Source organism: Hermetia illucens, chromosome 1 (assembly GCF_905115235.1).
Source record: "Hermetia illucens chromosome 1, iHerIll2.2.curated.20191125, whole genome shotgun sequence".
Lineage (NCBI taxonomy): Eukaryota > Metazoa > Arthropoda > Insecta > Diptera > Stratiomyidae > Hermetia > Hermetia illucens.
In genome coordinates, this window is record NC_051849.1 from 70,142,671 (window position 1) to 70,163,016 (window position 20,346).

At 44.5% G+C, this 20,346-nt stretch overlaps 1 protein-coding gene across 1 annotated transcript in view; it reads left to right on the top strand.

Annotated features, from left to right (window-relative positions):
* Window positions 1–3,602: 3,602 nt before the first annotated feature.
* The window catches only part of LOC119652732 (serine/threonine-protein kinase N), a 263,540-nt gene continuing 246,796 nt past the window's right edge, over window positions 3,603–20,346 (top strand). The window contains exon 1 of the mRNA XM_038057059.1: window positions 3,603–4,800. Within this exon, the coding sequence (XP_037912987.1) occupies window positions 4,780–4,800 (21 nt within the window). The 5' untranslated portion in view covers window positions 3,603–4,779. The remainder of the gene's footprint in view (window positions 4,801–20,346) is intronic.

Below are 20,346 nucleotides of genomic sequence, written 5' to 3' on the forward strand. Positions count from 1 at the left end.
CATATGCCGGATTTTACCTAATACTAGCACTAAGTGTCAAGCATTTAGGTTCAGACGGTCGTGCCTACTTAAAAGAGAAAGGGGCTTTGGTGGTGGTGACCGGTGGTAGGTTGATGGGAAAACCCATCAAGAATTCCTCGCAACATCGAGCACGTGTACAGAATGGTGTACTTCTGCATGGTTTGAACCAGACTGTGCGAAAGTCCCAGGACATCAAGGGAAGCCGGCGACGACTTCGTCCTGAATGGTACACATAAATCCCTCCATTTCAGCAAAGAGCCCCCCAGCACATAGCCATCTGTTCGACAAATTCTACCAAAGACAATTCACGTGTTTACCATACATTCCTTTCGACTTCCAATCATCGATTCGTCCTTGATCTGACTTTACTCCACTGAGAGGATTGAAAAATCTTTAAGTGGAGTCAGCTCACGGTCTGCCTTACGAACAAGCAAGGGACTCGCCTGTTCTTTGCTGTAAAAATGAGTGCGTAGTGAGCCAACTTGACGTTGATGTTGTGCCCGTACGTCAGCCACGCCCCTTCCTCCGATGTCACGAGGCAGGTTCATCCGTTCCACGGCAGAGTTTGGATGATGCATTTGGAATTTGGATATAGTAATTCATATCCGCCGCTGGACATTTTCCAGATTGGTTTTTGCCCACGCCAATATTCCGAATACATAAGCCAGCGAAGGATAGCGAATACATTCAATGCGCTTATTTTATTTTTCCCCGAGATCTCAGTAGCAGCTTCACACGTCGTAGAAATTCGGGCAGCCGAGAATCCTTCTGATCCCCAACTCGAGCATAGGTTGCTTGCAGAATTCCTAGGTATTTGTAGAAGTATGTATCGGTCCAAGCTTGGATGCGGAGGTCACCAACGCTTTGTCCGGCATGGGGCTCGTGATGACTTTTGCGGATGGCTTGGATTCGACACTTGTCTAATCCCAATTCCATCCGAATATCACGGCTAAATATGTTTCCTATTTACAACAGACTTCCAAGATGTTCGTCTGTACCAGCATACAGCTGATGTCATCTAAATTCATAAAGCGTGTCTGCTCGCATTCGGCACCATTCAGTAGCCATTTAAGGGTATACAGTGCCATGCAAAACCGAAGTAGACTCAATAAATCCCCTTGGAAGGTACCCCTCTATATACGGATGGGTTCTGAGGTGTTGGTACCCTTAGATAAATTCACTGATAAGGTGGTATGCCACCCTTCCATGACTGTCGCCAAAAACTTGATTAGTTTGGGATTAATGGGGCACAGACTTAGGACATCGATTATCCAAGTATACGAGACACTGTCAAAAGCCTTGGCATAATCGATATAGCAATTAAAGAGATTTCTTTGCCCTCTAATTGCCTGTCCTACAACTACCGAGTCGATAATGAGTTGCTCTTTACAACCTCTTGACCCAACTCGCAGCCCTTTTGCTCCTCGGACAGAATGTTGTTGGTCTCAATGTGAGAATTGACCGTTCCACTTAAAACGGACGTTATGAATTTCTAGAAGGTCGGTAAGCAAGTAATTGGCCTTGTGTCTGCAAAGTCCTATACCGTGTCCTTCTTAGGGATAAGGTACATAATCCCCCTGTGAGGAAAAGTGGAAATTCCTCTGGCCGACTAATGACCTGATTTATGCTGTGTGCCAAACGGTCATGTATACTGGTGACCTTTTTATACCAGAAGTTCACAACATCCGCAAAATTTATGTCAGGCGTAGTGGCATGGACATATTCTTTCGCTTGCGTCACCGAAAACTGTGCTGTCTGGACGCTCTGTTGAGATTCGTTGAGGGATCTGAAAAAGCTCCTCATATATGTTATGTACATTGTGGACATGTCTGGAGTGACTTTCGCCATACCGACTGCATACGATAAAAAGTTTCTGCTTTAGAGTGCTCAAAATTGCAAATATGGCTGTCTCACTGGGGATGGCGTAGTTCCTGTAAACCTTCCGTACCTTTTTTCTCAGCCATTTGCCTGCGTTACTAGTGGTGATTTGAATCAGCCTAGCAATGCCCTGCTTTAGTGAGTCATGCCGACGTTCCAGATGAATTTTCCATGGTGGAACTCTTCGGTCACTCAAACCAATAACGCGAAAGCGAATCTTCTGACCGTCCAACTTGACAGTGGTAACTGCAGCATAATGCACAAGTGCAATCTCATCATTGATTTGAGATAGAATTCTCCGAGTGGCTGGAGATACATAGAGCCTGGGAATATCTGATTTATGCCAAAGTTTCATTTCCGAGAATTCTATACACACTCTTCGGAATTCGTCCCAAACCTCAGCTGGACGGTGGAGAAGAGTGCTTCAGCGAGTACGTCGCCTTGGCCCCTATCGCCTCCCAGCCACCAGTTTCCGCGGTGACCTCAAGTCGAACACGATCCCTGATGACGGCCGGGATTGTGTCGCTGCGAGTTATAAAGCGGTACTGGTCTACGACTCGCTGCGGGAAACGTTCAAAGAATCTCTGGTGCAACAAGGGGTAGTAAGATGCTGTACCTGCCCCCGTCGTTATTTCGCATTAGGAGCCGGTGATAAAGAGGTTTATTTGCTCTGTCCACTTCATCCGCTGCTTTCGCGGACAGCGGAGTAATGCTCCTGGTCGTCGTGGGGCCTAAAAGTCGAACAGCCCCACAACTAGCTGCTTCGACGGCGTGCTGTCCATTACAGGAGGCAGACCCAGTCACCAAGCCAGACAACCCCGCCGAATATCCGTACCGGACCTCAAGTGTCTCCATCTTCTCCTTAGATGGATTGCATTTTATACCTAACCGCCCGGTGTGGTGATAGCTTCCTCAGTGAGTAATCTGCAAGACTGCAAAGTTCCCGCACTTTCCTCACCTACCCCCTGAGACGCTGCGGTGGGGTTTAGCCATTCAGACTGAAGCTCTCCATTCCTCCCCCTTTCAAAACCGGGCTTGGGACGGGCTACGACGGTCATCTTCCTTCATCTAATTCATTTTTGTGTTATTATGATATGTAAAGATTGCTGTACTGCCCATTGTACTGTGGTTGGTCAACGATGTTGGATGTCACAGATTCACTTCCTTAGTCGTCCCATTGTTAACGATTGGTCTGCGTTGTTTGGTAACAATTCTGACGCTCTCTTTATATTTTATGAAATGAATAATGTAAAATATGCATTTTCTTTTAACTTATTTATTTGTGGGCTGCATTTTTTTTTCTTGAATGATTTTCCTCACATTATACACATAATACAGTGGAATCCCGATAATTCGTACATTGATTATTCGTATTTCCGGCTAATTCGTATCAATTTGCCGGTCCCCAGAATTAATTTTCTTTATATTACACCCCCGATAATTGGTAATCCCGGATTATCGAGATTCTCCTTTAATATTTTTCCAATTTCCTGAAAAGTGCACGTTGATTAATATGCCTAATTCCATCAGTCTCCTGAGCATAGTCCGAACAATTTCAAATTTAGACCAAATCTCAGCCCCTTTGAGCAATGCATATGGAAACGTCAAATTCCTCTGGACAATCTTCCAATTGCGGCCAACCAAACACTTGACGCAACAGGTCGAAAACAACATTCAGTCGCTGTAACAATCCACGCCGTCAGGTTGGCAGCAGTGGGTAAGCAACATGCCGTCGTGTGTGTGATGTCGACTGCTGTCGTCTGGTGTTCTCCGTGCGTTTTCGTGTCTTCGTGCCAATCGGTCGCCGTTCAGGTTTATTTATTTTCGTTTTTCCGTTTGAATTCAGTGCACATTTCAGATCAGTTTATTGCCAATTGGCGAAATCGTGTCTTGGCTGCGTGCTAGTCGAATTGTTGTGGGTGGTGAGTGTGAGTGGCCGCGTCGAACTGCATCCGGTCCAGGTCAGTGCAATTGGTGGAAAACGGTGCCCGCCTGAGGGGTTCCAGTGCAGCTTCTGTCCCGCGAACAGTCGAGACCCAAGGGACAAAACTGCATCCTGTTGTTGGCCGCGGAAAACGCCAGGTCCCGGCAGTGATTCTGTGCGTCGAACACCACAAAGTGATTTGATTTAGTTTCGGGATTGCCACTTAGTCATTCAGAGCCTGAGATAGAAACGGGTCGCAATTTTCATCTGACGCGAAATCTCCGCAATTTCGTCACTTGCCTTTATTTTGCTCGTCGGTGACGTAGCCAGTCTCCCCGGCAAGCGCCACCACCATTGCCCATAGTGAAGTATTGCCAAGGAAGCGATTGGTAACCCCTGCCCGCTGCAGCACTCCTCGTTCTCGTTGTCGCAATTTTCCAATTTCCTCGTCCGGTCCCTAAACTGCCTCAAGTTGTGTCGGTGCGATCGCGGACGGGCCGCACAGTCCGCGAATGTGAAGACAAGTGGATTACGGCGAGAAGATAAGTTGATGCTCGGATACGGATGCCGCTCGGTCGTGTGTCTATAAATAACAACAAAAAGAAGAACGCTCGGGCTTGGAACTGGGCGGACGGGCCGCTTGCGTCGCCGGCAGCGCAGTGGAAGCAACACAGGTACGAGTGGGGGGCGCGGAGCACAGTGTCTTTCGTAAAACAGCACGCGTCGTGGGATTGACTATTGCCACGGCAGAGATACTGCAGGCGGACGTCTGAAACTAAGAGAACTTCGGAGTAAAAGCAGACGAGAAAGTTCCGAGGCCTTCCGCGAACGTTCTACCTCGGCCGCTTCAAACCAGCCGGGGCACATCATCAACAGCTCCCGCGGATCATTAGAGCGACGGACGAGGCAGAGGGAATCAATTCACACATCCGCCTCCAGCCAAGGACTGCCGCAAAATGGCCGACTCATATTATCAGGTAAATTCCCATGACAAAACGCAGAAATAGGTACAAATTCCATCACAAAATCCAACCAACCGTCGTCCGCCAGTCGCTCTAAATTTGAAATATTTACCGGTTCAATGGACCGCGAACGAACGTCACGTTCATTCAAAACATGTCATCGTCGCTGGCACTGAAATTGGCGCCTTTTGCAACCTCGAGCATGCGTAATCGCAGGTCAATTTCAAACGTTCGCCAAGTACTCGTTGCCGAGCCGTCTTTTTCCACGCCAGAAGCTGTGGGAACTTCCTTTGGCCTCGGAATGGCCCCGCCTGGCCAGCAAACACCTGTTTTCGCCCATTGCCCTCCGCTAGAACAGTAGCCCCGAGTTGGGTCGCTGTTGCCCGTTGTCCGCGGCAATGTCCGATGCTTTGTTACTCACGGGATTGGTCCCAAGCACAAACTGTCGGTTGGAATGGTTTCTGTTGCTCGATGCAGCTCATGGTGACCGGTTGGCTGACGAATCTCGTTAACGGCAAGCCGGGGAAAGATCTGCGACAAACTCTTGGCAGGTTTGAAAACTGTTCCGAGCTGCCGTGCTGGTTGCTGTTGGATGAGATGCTTGTACTTTAGGTTGATTTTACTGTTTTAGTTGCAAATATAAATTAACTTTGGCTTCGGCGAAGCCAAGGGTCTTACAACGGTTTATCTCCTAAAATGTTCCTTCTTGCAAAATTGGGCGATGAAGCTAGGCCAAAATGAAAGAAGTTCCACCGGTTCTATGGCTTAATTTTTTCCTGGAGTCATCTTTATTTTTCTTTGTTCCAAGAAACTTCTGAGAGAAGTCTTGAAAGTTTATTCATCTTTCTTGCAATTTGCGTTAACTCCGCCTGAAAATCCAGTTTCCAATAGGAACTGGGATTTCAGGATGCACTCAACGCATTCCCTGCTTGTCGTTAGAGATAGAGATTCGTGAGCTAGCAATCTGCAAATTTCCAAACTTTCCCGCTGTCGAAAAGTCATTATTGTAGAAAACATGGTATTGATTATTGTTATTCTGTATTAACTCTTTTTCTAATTATTGTACTTTGAAATAATTCAACCAAACCAGGTAGCCTCGCCAGCCTCGTGCCTGTTAACCTACTATCAAGAGGTGGGTGAGTTTCCAGTTGTGGTGAGTTGCTCTACTTTGGTGGCGAGCTCAGACGAATTTCCGCTAAACGACTCCACACTACAGCGCCTACACCCTATCTCTCCTCCAGATGATACTGGGTTCAGCGACAAAACTCCTCATCCCCCAATTTTAGGGACGCAGATTGAATTTAACGGCCCTGTATCTTTCTTCCATGAGGCAAAAGGCTGGACACGGAGACGACCTTGGGCCTGCCGTCGGCGTCAAGCCTAAAGAAGTGCTCCTCTCTGTTCAATACTTTATATGGGCCCTCATATGTTGGTTGCAAGGCCTCTCGAGAACCAAGACGTGTGTGTAGACGTCCAGGTCCCTGGGTGTGTTAGCTTTCGTCGAAGAATGCCGGGATGGCGGGGATGATTCTAATTTGGTCAGCGCAAGCGCAAAAACCCAGTGATGAAAAGGGCTGACCTGGTATCGAACACAGGATCGCTGGGGAGTCTCAAATTCTCCCGTATACTAGCTCGGCGGAGTTGGCGGCAAACTTCTTACGACCGGTTGTACGTAGGCCTAGTAGAACAAAAGGCAGGACTTGCGGCCACGAAGAGTCATGGTGTGCCATTATAGCTGCCCTAAGTGTTCAATGTCAGCGTCCCAGCATCCTATTGAATTGCGGGTGGTATGCAGTCGTTTGATGGCGTTTGAAACCTAGGAGTTTGCCTAACATCGAGAACAGGGTAGACTCGAACTGCATTTTCTGGCCAGTAATGACTTCGGCTGGAACTCCAAAGCGTGGGATCCATTCCCGACAAAGGGCCTCGGCGCACGATTGTGTGGAATTGTCGGCCCCGACCGATGATTATGAGGCAATACTTGAAGCCATGCGAATCTCGCAGGCACCAATGATGTCGATGTGAGTCGTAAGAAAACGCTTTATAGACCGAGGGAATGATCCTACTTCTTTCTGTACGTGCTTGGTGATTTTACACCTGGCACGCGATGCACTGTCTAGCCAGGGCAAGAAATAATTGCTTGTGACCAGCCGATTCGTTGTCCGAATGCCTGGGTACGCAAGATCGTGTACTGCATGGAATATTTCTTTGCCAAAAGTGGCCGGAATGTATGGCCTAGGTTCCTTTTCGGAGGTCTCGCAGAGTATTTCGGAGGTTGAACCGAAAAGGAGAAACTTCCGAAATATATATTTGGAATTGTCTCTGAGGCTCTGAAGCATTGCGTCATTCTTCTGTGCCTCGGCGTGGCATGGATTTTAATTTCTGAAACGCGTGACAAAGCGTCTGCAACTACATTGTCCTTAATGGACACGTGTTATATGTCCGAAATAAACTGGCTTATATTAAGTGCTGGATTTGGTGAGGGGACGCTTTGTCGGGCTTCTGCTTAAACGCGAAGATAAGAGGAGTATCGGAGGTATTTTATTGCCATGTACGCGGCTGAAAGTTTGCGATGTAAGTGTAAGTACTGTAGTTCTGTTGAGCTGAATTCAATTTCTTGGAAAAGAAGCTCAACGGCTCCCAGATTAAGTTCACCTTTTGGTGAAGGGCAGCACCTACTGTGATGTGCAAGCCGACAACGAATACGGCAGCTATCGTTTGGTTAGCTCAAATGTCTGGATGGCCCCTGTGGACCACGCAATCACGCATGAGTCTTTGGTCTTGGGTCCAGACAGGTAGGCGTTAAGGATCGCTCGATGTTGTGCGGCTGTCGAATTCTTTCTTAGCAACAGCGAGTTTCTGGGGTGGTAATGGACGCACCTTCGAGAAGATATGGGAGCCAGTAGTGCAGATGTGGTGCTGTACATCATGCTTAGCTGGTTGCGAAAGACTACTTTCGGTAGTTATAGTGCGCGCGAATGCGAGGGTCGGCTACTTCTTCAAAAATGATTGAAAGACTGACAGTAGCGCAGGTGGCAAGTTTTCCTGAAGACCTGAGCGAAGTTACGGGATCTATAAGAGACCTATTCTGCAGATCCACTAGCAATCCATAGTGGTCTAGAAAGTCTGCGCCTTATATGGAGCTGCTGATATCCGCAACAACAAAACCCCATGAGAACGTTCGTCAAAGTCCCAAACTTACGTTCACTTGCCTGGAGCCGTAAGTGTGTATGGTTGAAGAGTTTGCCGCCGCTAGTTTGAGTTGTTGCCCTGTGTGGACTAGGTAATGTCAGGCGGCGTGAAGTTGCGTTCTAGGTAGCCGCCGCCAGAGCTACCAACGAGTTCAGTTTTTTGGAAATGTGAACGTGCACGAGCTAGTACATTTCTTTGCTTTGTCGGCAAAGATGCGGTGATACCAGCAAGTTGCAGCACCCGTTGAGGTTCCGGACGCGCGACTACCCGATCGTTCATTTTGGTTGGCGGACCGTGAACGAGCTCCGATTGTTACCGCGGGAGTTGCCATCGTCTACTGAAGCTCAGCAATTTGGACCGTGACTTCCTGCAACACTACCGACGGCGCGCATGAGCCTCGTGGTTTTTTTGAGCGGTGTTTGCTAACATCTCCAAAGATCCGGAGTGCGCACAGGCCAAGATGACCTGGGCGTTTTCCGGTAGTCGTAGTCAACTCCGACCTTATCCCCGCCCAACTGTATGATCTATGTTGACTTACTTACCAACAGTCACTGGATGAGGTTGTCCTTTAATTTCGAGTATGAACACTTCTCCATAGCGTCGGCGATGCATCCAATCGACTCCTCGTCCAGGCCGACGAGTGCGTGATTGAATCGCGTGGCATCAGTAGTGATGCCCGCGAGTGCGAACTGCGCCAATTGTCGGAACGAGGCCTCCAGGTTACGTTGGCAAAGCGGTGGCACCCACACCGCGACTGCGGCCAAATGTCATTTCCGACAACGGATTTACTTAGACAAAACGAAGAGTCGTTTCAACCAAACAACAAGCGAAAAACGTGAAAATTTATCACAACCGAAACGGAACTCACTCCCGGAGCGGAACCACTCGAGTTCCAATGATAACAACAGGTGAAACCACAAGCACTATCGATGCGTCAGAGGCGACAGCCTCCTCAACATCTTTCTTAAAAAAAACGGCAGTCTCCTGCGGCTTAACGTTTTTTTTTCTTCACAAAAAGAATAAAAATTTAACTAATTGAACAATAATAAAAAAAAACATGAAATCTGTGACTCGACTGCATCAACTGATTCGATACACTTAAAAGATTGGGGCTGCAAAACTTTCAAGCGGGGTCCTGACTCAGCCTCCTTTGTTAGCGAAAGTGCGTCCGGACTAGCAGATCAGAGTCTCACCAAAGATTCCTTCCACGGCCGTTAGAGTTTTCAAAAAAGGAGGAGCTCCTATGTTCCTTGGCAAAAATCTTATTGAACGATGAGACATACGCGTTCTCTGCTTTCACCTGCTCCACTTTGACCACGGGTAAGTTGCTGAAACTCAGGTCCTGACACAGAAAGGCGTGCATACTCTTTTGGCAAGGATTTATGCTCAGTATCTTTCGTGCTATGGTATATATTGTAATCCCCTGAGGATTAGACTTCCTCCGATTCCGGGCTTCTAAATCAATGCGATGTTGATGCCTTTCTCTCAGAGGAAGATCAACAAATTTGCTGAGATGCGTAGTCACTCTCCGTCATACCGTCGATCTTTATTTCCTCGAAGAATTTGAAGTAGGTGTTGATTGGGTCCATGTCATCGTCTAGTTTCCACGAACGGAACACTTTCACTTTTTCGTTCTTAACAAACACTACTTTTCCAGTTCCTCCAAATATTCTCCATTTATGCGAAGTAGGAACGATTGGTTGTTGTTCCTCCTCCTTGATTACCAATCCGTGTCCATGGGGATCCTGGGATTTTGAAAGCACAGCGATTGGATGAGTTTGTCCTTGTCCACATGAATCTTCGGCACCTAAATGCGAGCAACCTGTCTCCAGGGAATGTCGGCGCACCTCCCCAGGCGCCGATGATCTTAGCGACGTGCTAGGCGAACTGGTCTTCGCATGCTATTACGCGGTACCCACAGATTATCTGGAAGGAACCAAAGCAGGGGATAAATTTCGACAGTCTCACCTCAACGGCGGTCCATATCTCCGCCATCAGTTTGATATTAGCGGCATTTCCATCCGTGCCAATAGTATAAATCCAGATTCAGTTCTTCCCAACGGCCGATCTATGATAAAAAAGACTGGATCATGTGAGCAAAATCCTCACTATAACTGGAAATAGATTATGGCTTGCGTGCGATTACTTAAACACGGCAGATTGTTGGGGCGCATATCAAAATCTTCAGCATTTAGATAGCAAGTGACAGGGGTCTAACTTTATGTCCAGAATTTGTACAAATCTGTTATCTTCATTGTGGCTTGACTTGCTAACAAATGAGTCATTAAACCAAACATGCACTTTCCTCAAATTATTTGGAAGAACAGCCGAAGTGATAGTGTAAACAAATCTTCAAGTTCAGCCTGAAATCTTTCTTTGTGATTAACAAATCTAATCTAAAAATTTCCTCGGCAGAAAGCGTGTGAATGGTTAGAAGATTGAATAAGATACTAGAGCGCATCCGGTTTCTTTCGTCTTCAGCTCGATGGAAAAGTTCATGAAATTCCACACTTTTCACACCCCAAAGTACCCTTGACCGCCCATTCGGCCGCATCACTTGTAAACAAACTTTGTATGAGATAAGTCGCAAATAGATTCTCAAGAAGTTTAGCTCAACTGCTTCGTGTACGTAAGCTGTTCCGCAGTGGTGCGGGCGGGAAATCCACTTAGTGTAAATATACAATTTGTTGCCTTTGAACTCCACAATATGAAATGAAATATTACTCAAAATTGGTTTGTGTTTCTCTCGGTAAGCGCAGCGAATATGTGTAAGATAGCACTTGGCCTCCGCGGAATCGCTATGGGGCGAGGAAGCAATCAGTTAAGATTGATAAAAATACATGTCAGCGCCAGCGGGTGCTGCAAGGCAGAATCGCAAAAATTTCAATTGACCCAGATTAAGGAAGTGCGAGATTAATTGAAAATTAAGATGCGGCTTGGGAAACATCTCTTTAGGCAATAACCTGGGAATTGGTTGTAAAGTTCAATTTGCAATGTTGCTTCCGTAAACATTGTTACATAGTCAACGAGTAATGGGAAGATTTGAAGCTGGAGGTGGACTGTGAAGCCGAATTTTCTTCCATTTTTATTACGTATCCGAAAAACGTGTAAATATATTATTTGATAGATGTAATTAGACCCAGAAGCAGGTCGACAATTTTCTTAAATTCTGCAGAGATACTGTTAGGAAAGTAATCCGGGGATTTCCCAATTATCTTTCCATTTATACATTTCTATACTTGAGAATTCCGGTTGTCATATAAATCAGCAGAATTGGGCCCCTAACTAACAGGTCCATAAAACATCCTCGTCATTAAAGCCACTGGCCTTCAAGTATAGTAATCATAGCATTTCTATTTTCTCGATTTTGTTAAGATGAAATCTCGAAGAAGATCCGGGTCTAGTGCAAACGGCCTTCCTTGACCTGTTCCTTCACATGAAAAGTATCTCCCTCCATGTTACCCCTAGCCGCCAAATTCCTTTCGGATGACGAATCTTGCATCGAACTCTCTACATTGAGACAAAAAGAAGTCCAAAGCAGGAACATAAAAAACTTGAATCCGAAAGAACTCAATCTTCGCCACGACCGATAACAATATCGCTCTCTATTCGTCCATGATCGCAAGATGAAACGCAAATAGCCAAATGAAATGGATCCCGATGTGCCATAGAAGGAAATGACCGCGACAGTACAACCATGGACCGGATATCGTGTGGAATTCTTTTGGAGCGGTAGCCGATGGCACACAAAAGAGCGCAAGTCGCCGGCAGTAGCCACCGTTGCAAGACTTAAAGGTGGCCGACCAGTCACTAACGAGAAGCAACAATCAGTTCGGCTGGACAGTTGGCGATGGAGACTCATGACAGCCTTCACGAGATCTGTGGGATTCTAGGCATAACTGGATCTGGATGGTCACCAAGAAGACAAGTTCATCGTTACGTGCGGCTGGTTCTCGCCCACAACATTTTAGATACTTTTAGGAAATTTTTAGTGGTTGTCTTGTTGGATGGTAGAAGAGCCATTGAGATTTTGCGACACTAGCTTTATGTCAGGGTTGCTGAATTGCTGGTACTTTAAAAGTACAAAGGGCAGTAGAAACTTTTGTAATCCGATGCGGAGAGTCGAATATTTGATAAATATAAAATGTGGTCCCTTATCAGACAGATAAGAACGATAAGAATCAAGTAAAACATTTCTGTTCTTCGACTAAGGCGCTTAGTCGATAAATAAATTTACATTCACACCACAGGAGTATTTAATTTTAAATGAGTTTCAGAAATGAAATGAACTCATCTATAATTTACAGGTTAACGTAATGGGTGATCCGATAAGAATGATAGGGAAAGAAATTTAAATAAAACAGCAATAGCGTGAAATTGATTCTGAATTTTTATTGAAGCTTATGCGTGGAACAGCATATCGTTCAAATGGTCGCTACAGCTTCACTGGCAGTACTTTAAGCAGTTGGTACGATTTTTAATGACTCGGTCTAATATGTACGGCGTTATTCCGGCAAAAACGATCCGAATGTTGGCCTTGAGCTCGTCCTAAGTCATTGGCTTCTTGGCCTGGACTAAGGACTTGACGTAACCTTAAAAGAAATAGTCAAGAGGTGTCAAGTCACATGATCGCGGCTGCCGTTGGCGGTAATGGGGTCCTCTTCCTCACTTCGAAAGACATCAAAGATGGTCCCAAGCACCTTTGAAAAAGGCAGAGGTATGGTTATTATGGTGCAGTGTAACATCCAGCTGCCTCGGGGAGTAGGGGAAGTTTTTAATAATATTGGTAGTGTGCCCTCTGAGAGGTAGGGACTGAGAGTTCACTCAAAGTATTGCCTGTTTTTCATTAAAACCGAAGAAAATCTATGGACTAGCAACCTGAAATTTTTTTTCTTGCTATAGAGACGTTGTCCATACCTTGGATAATGTCGGACTTACCAATAACGATCTTTGGCTATCTTATTAGGGCAAATTTAGTTTTTGGAATGTACGTCTGCTCCTCGACAACTGTATCGAGGCCCGCCACAGCTTCCACTTTCTCTAACTTGAACGCGAGAAAAAGTTGACTGACGGTTTCATCCAGGGCAGAGGCAACTTATCAGACGTTGCCTCACCTCTGCCGTAGGAGCAGCGTGACCGAAAGTGGTGACAGGTGTTAATCGCTCAATTTATATATATTCGCAAACACGATGTGAGTCCCGTCCGTCATCGAGTTGATGCGGACTCAGGACCTCCGCAATTCTCAAGTAACAAATCGGCCTAGTTAAGGTCTGAACATACGATGGAGTTCACTCCAATATACCATAATTCGCACTCATGTCGTGTTTGCGATTATATATAAGTGGAGCGATTAGGGTAGAGGCGAGGCAGCGTCTGATGAGTTGCCTTTGCCCTGGACGAAACCGTCAGTAATTTTCTTTATCCCGTGTGAAGGCCCTTTTTTGCCTTTTTTTGAAAAATTATTTTGGAGGACTGGATAAAGATAGAAACGTGATTTTTTCACCATATGTTTATTGATATCTCTAGTATATGTTCAGCTTGATATCGTAGCTAGTTTTCGGAATACGTGTCAATTTATGCACCCATCCCCAAAAAAGGTGTTTTTCTGCTGCCACGCTGGGGGGCACTGTGTTCATCTGAGGAAAAAAAACTAAACGGCATTTTAATGTGGACAATATTCCACGGTCCGCAAACTAGGATAATTAGAAAATATTAGAAGGTAAATTTTTGGGGGGGATTTTAAACTTAATTTTTTGGATTTTGGTGTTTTTAAAAAAACGACCCATCCGATTGCAATTATCCTAGTTTGCGGACCGAAGAAATATGTATTAAAGAAGTCATGAAAATTTCAAAGAATTTGGTTGGATAGATTTTGAGCTATGGTGGCAGCCGATTTTCAAGATGCAGTTTCGAGAAAAACGCATTTGAAAATTTAAATGTGATTATCAACAGTAAAATTTTAACTCTAATCTCTAACTAATCTGCTATACCTGGTCCATAGAGAGCACCCTCCGTTTCTTCAAAAAAGTCTTGTAAGGCCGATTGTTGCTCTCTGGTTTCAATTCTGGCTCTTTTAGAGAGGTCAGTCGATCGTCGTTCGGACCGCCAAATTCGCGCTTCATTACGGCGGTCGGCATAAATCTGGCATATGTGACCAACTTGACATCCCATTGTCACTAGAATTTTGAGAATGCCATTGAATTCTTCATTGAAAGTAATTACAGCCAGAAAAATGGCTATTTCTACGAACTTGGCCCCAGAATGAAGGTGTTTAGGAGCGAAAATCCAGATCAACGCATTTATCGACTCATTGTTATTCTGGGTTTCTGCTCCTAAAGATCTGTTCAAGAGATCATCTCGTGACAAATCTTCGTAGATTGGTTTGATGACTGTTTGAACTTCTTCAGTCAAAGGTGCCTTCTCGTGGTGGAAACTATCCAGTTCTCCTTTAGCTTCCGCTTTGCACCATTTGCACCAACTGTCCTCGCCTGCTGGACAATTTTGATGCTGAGGATTTTCGTCTGTAGAACATTTATGGAAGAAGGTTGCCCAAATTTCTTGCTTCATTCCTTCTATCGAATTTGCGTGTCGACGAATAGCTAGCCCAAAAAAATGTAGTGAGGTCGTTAATAACCTTATCAGTAAGTTTTCCAGCCCTTTTTCCACCAATCCCTTTGTGATTCTCCTTTGCATTTCTAAGCCGCGTTTCCATTCTTTTCTCGACATGTCCTACGCATTCCTTTTTTACTACTACGTATATTTTATTATTTGCAGAAATACCGGAGAAAAAGCAAAATCCAATATACAATATACAAAACTTGTCGCAATTGGAACATCCATGTTCATGCTTACTAAAAGATTCTTTGCTGATGTTGATGCGAAGTCCTTTTTCTTCTGTGATAAGTATCGATTCCCATGAAATACTCGTTTTTTAGTGCGAGCATGACGTTGAACGTTAAAGCGATCTCCCTTCGTACGATCCATTTAAAAAAATCACTGAACACACAAACAGCACAATACTTACAACATAATATAACTGAGTATAGCTTGAAAGCCTTTCAGTGCTCACTCTAGACTGGATTATCCTTTTTATTCCAAACAGCAAATAAGTTTAGACAATTGATTGATTTTCCATCTTTTTATATTTATACCTGTGTTCGAATTTATAAGGCTCAGATAAAAAATTAAGATTCGATGCTCTTTCTCATCGAGTACTCTAGCCGCGGCTGCAAACTCCTTCTCATTACTTGGGACCCGATTTCGGATAGGATACTCACTGCGATATTCCATTTCAATAGTACAGTGCTACGCATGAACTGAGAAATTAAATGTAGTCCAAAAAAAGTTTCCTAATGAATTATGATCATGATCTGACTGCCAAGGTAGGATCTGACAACACCATGTTCTACCATCTAATGGGGAAACATGATCTTGGTGACTGTTACTACAACGGTGAGAGGTTTGTGAATTTCAACAACTTTCACCACCTTGTCATTGGTGGCGCCTTTTTCGAACACAGCCCTTGGCATAAGGTCGCTTGGGTTTCACCTGATCCACACCGTACGAGTAATGAGATTGGCCACATTGTGATCCACAGTAGATTTTGAAGTTGTTTTCTGGATATACATAACAAGAAATGCGTTAACAACGGCCTCAGAAGGGGTGATCGTCCAATGGTCACTTAGCAGTTAGCATCGATCGCTTATATGATCCACCTGCCGTTCAACAGTGGGAGGGCTGCCTTGTACGGTTAATAGTCTCTTTGTCGCTGCTCCTGCAGAGCTACTACTCCCATTTATACAGAAATCCTGGGAATCCCAGACTATTCCCAAAGAGTGGAAAAAGGTGATGATGGTTATAATTACGAAAAAAGGCACCAGTTTGAATGCGACAATTGAAGAGGTATTTGTGTGCACCTTGCCCTCACCAAGATAATAGTCAAAACAATCCTGGAATGCACCAAGGATATTTCAGAAGCTTGATGGACAGAAATTAGGCCGGTTCTCCTCTCAATCCTCCTGTCCTGACCGCATGAACATCCTGCATGTTTCACCTGCTTTTCATCAGTTTCGAGAATGCTTTCAGCTGAAGGGGCATATCTTAGAAACTGAAGACCCCTATCATAGCGACACTTGATGACGAATATGCTGCATCGGGGGAAATTTCATAGAAATCTGAGGTCGAAAGCGGAATTTGCCAGGTCTGTGCCTTGGCAACGGTATTATTTCCTCTTGTTACTAATGATGTTCTTCATGTTGCCTTGTACGGAGGATGCGAAGGGCTTCAATGGACCAGGATATCTTTACTCAAACCTCTCGACTACGCTGATGACATTTGTTTGTATTTGGAAATAGAGGCAAGTAGAATCTGACGGGTCATCGTGCTATTTCTATCTGCATTAATATGCAGCACATTCAATGCCTGGGTCTATTTGTATATCTCGGAAGCGTAATTTCTGCCGACGGCGACGCGAAATTTAACACCGTTCGACGCATTAGCAACACTAGATCCGCTTTTGTTGCTTTGTCTAAAATCTGGGAATACAGTTAACTCAACATCGATATCAAGTAGAGACTGTTTCCCTGCCAATGCTCCTTCTATGTTTCCACATGACAGTAGCGCATGGAAAGTGACTACTGTTATTCAGAAGCTCTGACTCTCGTGAATATTTGTCTGCGACGTGTGCGCTGACCTGATGCTGTTGTTGATGAGAAGGCGAACGTGGCGGTGGATTGGTTACACATTAAAAAAGAGTGACAACTCCTTTGGTGCCTACGCGATGCATTAAAATCTACTATTCTTGGAAAGTCTTTAGAAGTTCTGGATGGGGTGAAGCAAACATTTGTGGATTGTGATCACTCCAATAACGGTAATTTTGCTTGTTGCCGCTGAACGAAAAATGGGCCTTGTCGGAGAACATGGTTTCTTGATTAGCATCACGATCCCCGGCCAACATTTCCAGTGCTCAAGTAGCGAACTCACGGTGTTGTCTATAGTCGTTCAGCTTCAATTTTTCTTATGAACTTTTAGGCCTAAATTCAATCGCAAAAACCCATATTGATCTCCCGGCCTAGTGGCCCTCAGTTATTTGGCATCGAATCTACATTTCAGGGTCTGCTTCGATACTGGCCGGTATGGCGGCTCTGTTTTCTTCACTTCGTATCGATCTCTGTCTGATTCATAGGGAAGAAAAGAGTGTACTCCCGTTTAAACGAAATTCATTCTCCTGGCCCGTGGCGTTTAAAACGTTTTGAGAAAAAAAAATTTACAGGTTTGTAAAGGATTAGGTTGATTTAGCGTTTTTTTTTTTGTCCTTGGTCGGCTCTGAGAAAGGTTTTTCGTAGGGAGAATATTAGGTTTGTTGTTCTTCTGATGAGCTTCTTCACGTGGTGCAAGAACTACGAACGATTCAGCGTGGTCTGGCACACTATTTCGGATGATGGGCAAATATCTCCTCCCAGGACATTTCTTGGCCCTAAGAGAGTGATTAGGACAGACAATTCTATTCAATTCTGAGAAGTGTGCGGTTGTTTTAGATCCACCAGCGCCGATGAATTTTGTCGGGGGACGGGTGATCCGAATCCGAGCTACCCAGGTATTAGAAAGTACGTCCACTAGGTTGACCCCATGGATATCTCTGATGGGTAACGTCTCGGTCCACTCGGTAAATCAATCGATCATGCCTTGGCAGTACAAATAGGCCTAATGACAGAAATTCTCCTCGGAACCGAGGTAATTGTGGAGGGAGAGCGCCTTTTCGCGCTTTTGTCTCGTGCCCAGATTTTCGTTTCACGGCTCTAGTGTTATACGGTCCACCAATCCAGGCTATCAAAATCCAATTACTTATGTGTAAACTTGAGGGGTCTTATCTATATTAAAAACGCTTATGTCAATGGGGATTGTTTAGTAATTGATTACAAGGCTCGCATCTTCATGTTTTTCTAACTCAAAGTTTTTTTTTCATTCCGTGGGAGGAATTCCGCAACTAGTGAGGAACCCAAATTTCAAAATCAAACTTATCTTGTTAGTTTTTATTGCGAGGTCCTCTCAGAAAACTGTGGTACTGGAGGAGTACCCTCCCTCCTCAACAGGTCTATCAGTAACTTTTCATGTTCATCATTGAACAACAGTGTTTGAAGGCCATGGGCATCGGCGACAGATCTTTTGCGTTTGAAAAATGTCTCGAAGAAGCGTCCCTGTTAAAGTGTACCTGAATCATTGGAAAAGTCAATGTTTCAGATACATTCCACATTTGAGAATATTACCTCAGAAGTGGTATTCTGACGGTTACTGGCTATTCTACCTATATAATTGTGATTACGAATTCTGATGCAAAGATCAGGCCAGATCGTTACTAAAGTTCAGTAGTCGCTTGACTCTCAGGAGAGTCACGCTGGAGCGTGCTGCTGCAGTTTCTCGTTTAGGAATGTCTTTCTTGGATGATGGGTATGGTTATATCATATATCCTGGAAGGGTTATCTACGACGTCGTTGTACACGTTGTTGTTGCATACTGGTCTCCTAAGCTGCGTTTCTTTTTTTGAACGAAAACCTTCAATCGTGGTTTCCTTTGTTCACAGCGCAAATATTATTAGGAAATCTGTTTCAGTCAATCACCTCACCGTAATAGTAACACTAAAACCGTTTTAACCTGTTCGCCTCGTGTTTTCCAGTTGAGCTTCAACTGACCGTTGCCTAATTTGTTTTCCTAGGATTCGGTCTTTATATTATAGTCTGCTCGCCAGCAATAGACTAAATTTTAAGTAACGATGCTCTGACAGTGGGACTTCGTCTAACACCTGCCAGTTTTTAATCAACTCTTTATATCATTGAAGTGCAAATTGTCAGATCAATTACTTCAGTTTTTCTTGGCTCGACGAAAGTAGGAGTGTACCCGTCATTCCCAGTCATAAGATTAACGGAAGTAATAAAATCAAATAGCTTTTCACCCTTTGGGGTGCACCTGGTACTACCTCAACAAATATGTTGAGCGTTCGCATCACAAACTTATAAGAATTTTAGAACATAGGATTCTGTATACGTTACTAGATCACTTAGTTCTTGCGTCGATCGAGATCGCAATCATAAGGTATACAGGGCAACTGTCGCTATTCTCCTATTGCCTTCAACCTTATCTTCTATTGCCTTCAACCTTATATTGTGTCCGGATAGCTGAGCGGTTAGAGCATAAGGCTGTCGTACGGAAGGTCGCGGTTCAAATCTCCCTGGCGGCAGTGGGATTTGTATCATGATTTGACGTCGGATACAAGTTGACTCAGCTGTGAATGAGTACCTGAATCAAATCAGGATAACTATCTCCGGCGAGCGCAATGCTGAGCAAAATGCCTCCTACAGGGTTCTGTAATCCTGTAGTGTACCGTTACGATCTTGAATGAAGTACTCTAACACACTTCAAGACCCTGATCCAATATGGATTGTTGCGCCAACGATTATTATTATTATATTGTAATATGATCTCAGCTACAGAATTGAATCATCATGGTTGCTTCCAATAATTTTGAAATAGGACACAGTATCTCGGTCTTGCGGAACTTTGATCATAGAAGATCCTAGTCCTCTTAAATGAGCCCATATTACAGATTAAACCGAACTCATGGTTCTTGTGCCAGGAAGATATAAGGACAGTCCTGTTGCCAGCAGAAAAGAAGAAGTGCTGCGATGCTACAAATCGGTTTGGTCAGCTTCGAATTTTTTTTAAAAAAAGCTTAGTTTTATATCTGATGGACAACAGTTAGATGTGTACGGCCACAGTCACATTGGATCAGTTAGAGGTGTATGCCACAGTTAGTTTTGATCGCATTGATGTCAACAGGCTACCTTGATATTTTCCCATCAAGGTTTTGGGCTCCTTGCGAGCGATTTTTCTGTGGATTGTCGCATTTGGTGGTTCAGCAGTTCTTATCTCCCTTCTTCTTATCCCTTTGTGGTCTCGTCTTTTCATGCGAACCATGTTTCTGTTTTCGGTTTGGCATTTTCTCTGGTTCGCGATGCTCTGGCTAGATTGAATTCCACAATCTGGTATCGAGCCAATTTCGTTTCCATTGAAGGTTAAATAGGCGATTCTAACATGTAGGAGTTCCCCTATACGATGGTTTAGCCAATGTCTATCGCGAAAATCTTGATTATTAAACCTTCGATGCAGACGCGAATTTTTTTTCCCACAATCGCCCACACAGGATCCTAAATTGTCCTTCTGACATCTTTTGAGAAAACTAACTTGACAGCGCTGAGAAACGAGGCTAGCGCACGCGAAAACAGTATACGTGGGAGTAAAATTCTGTTCTGATATGAATGTTGCTTCCAAAATTTTAAATTGAAAATATCGTATTTCTGGCTGAACCGGAAATAA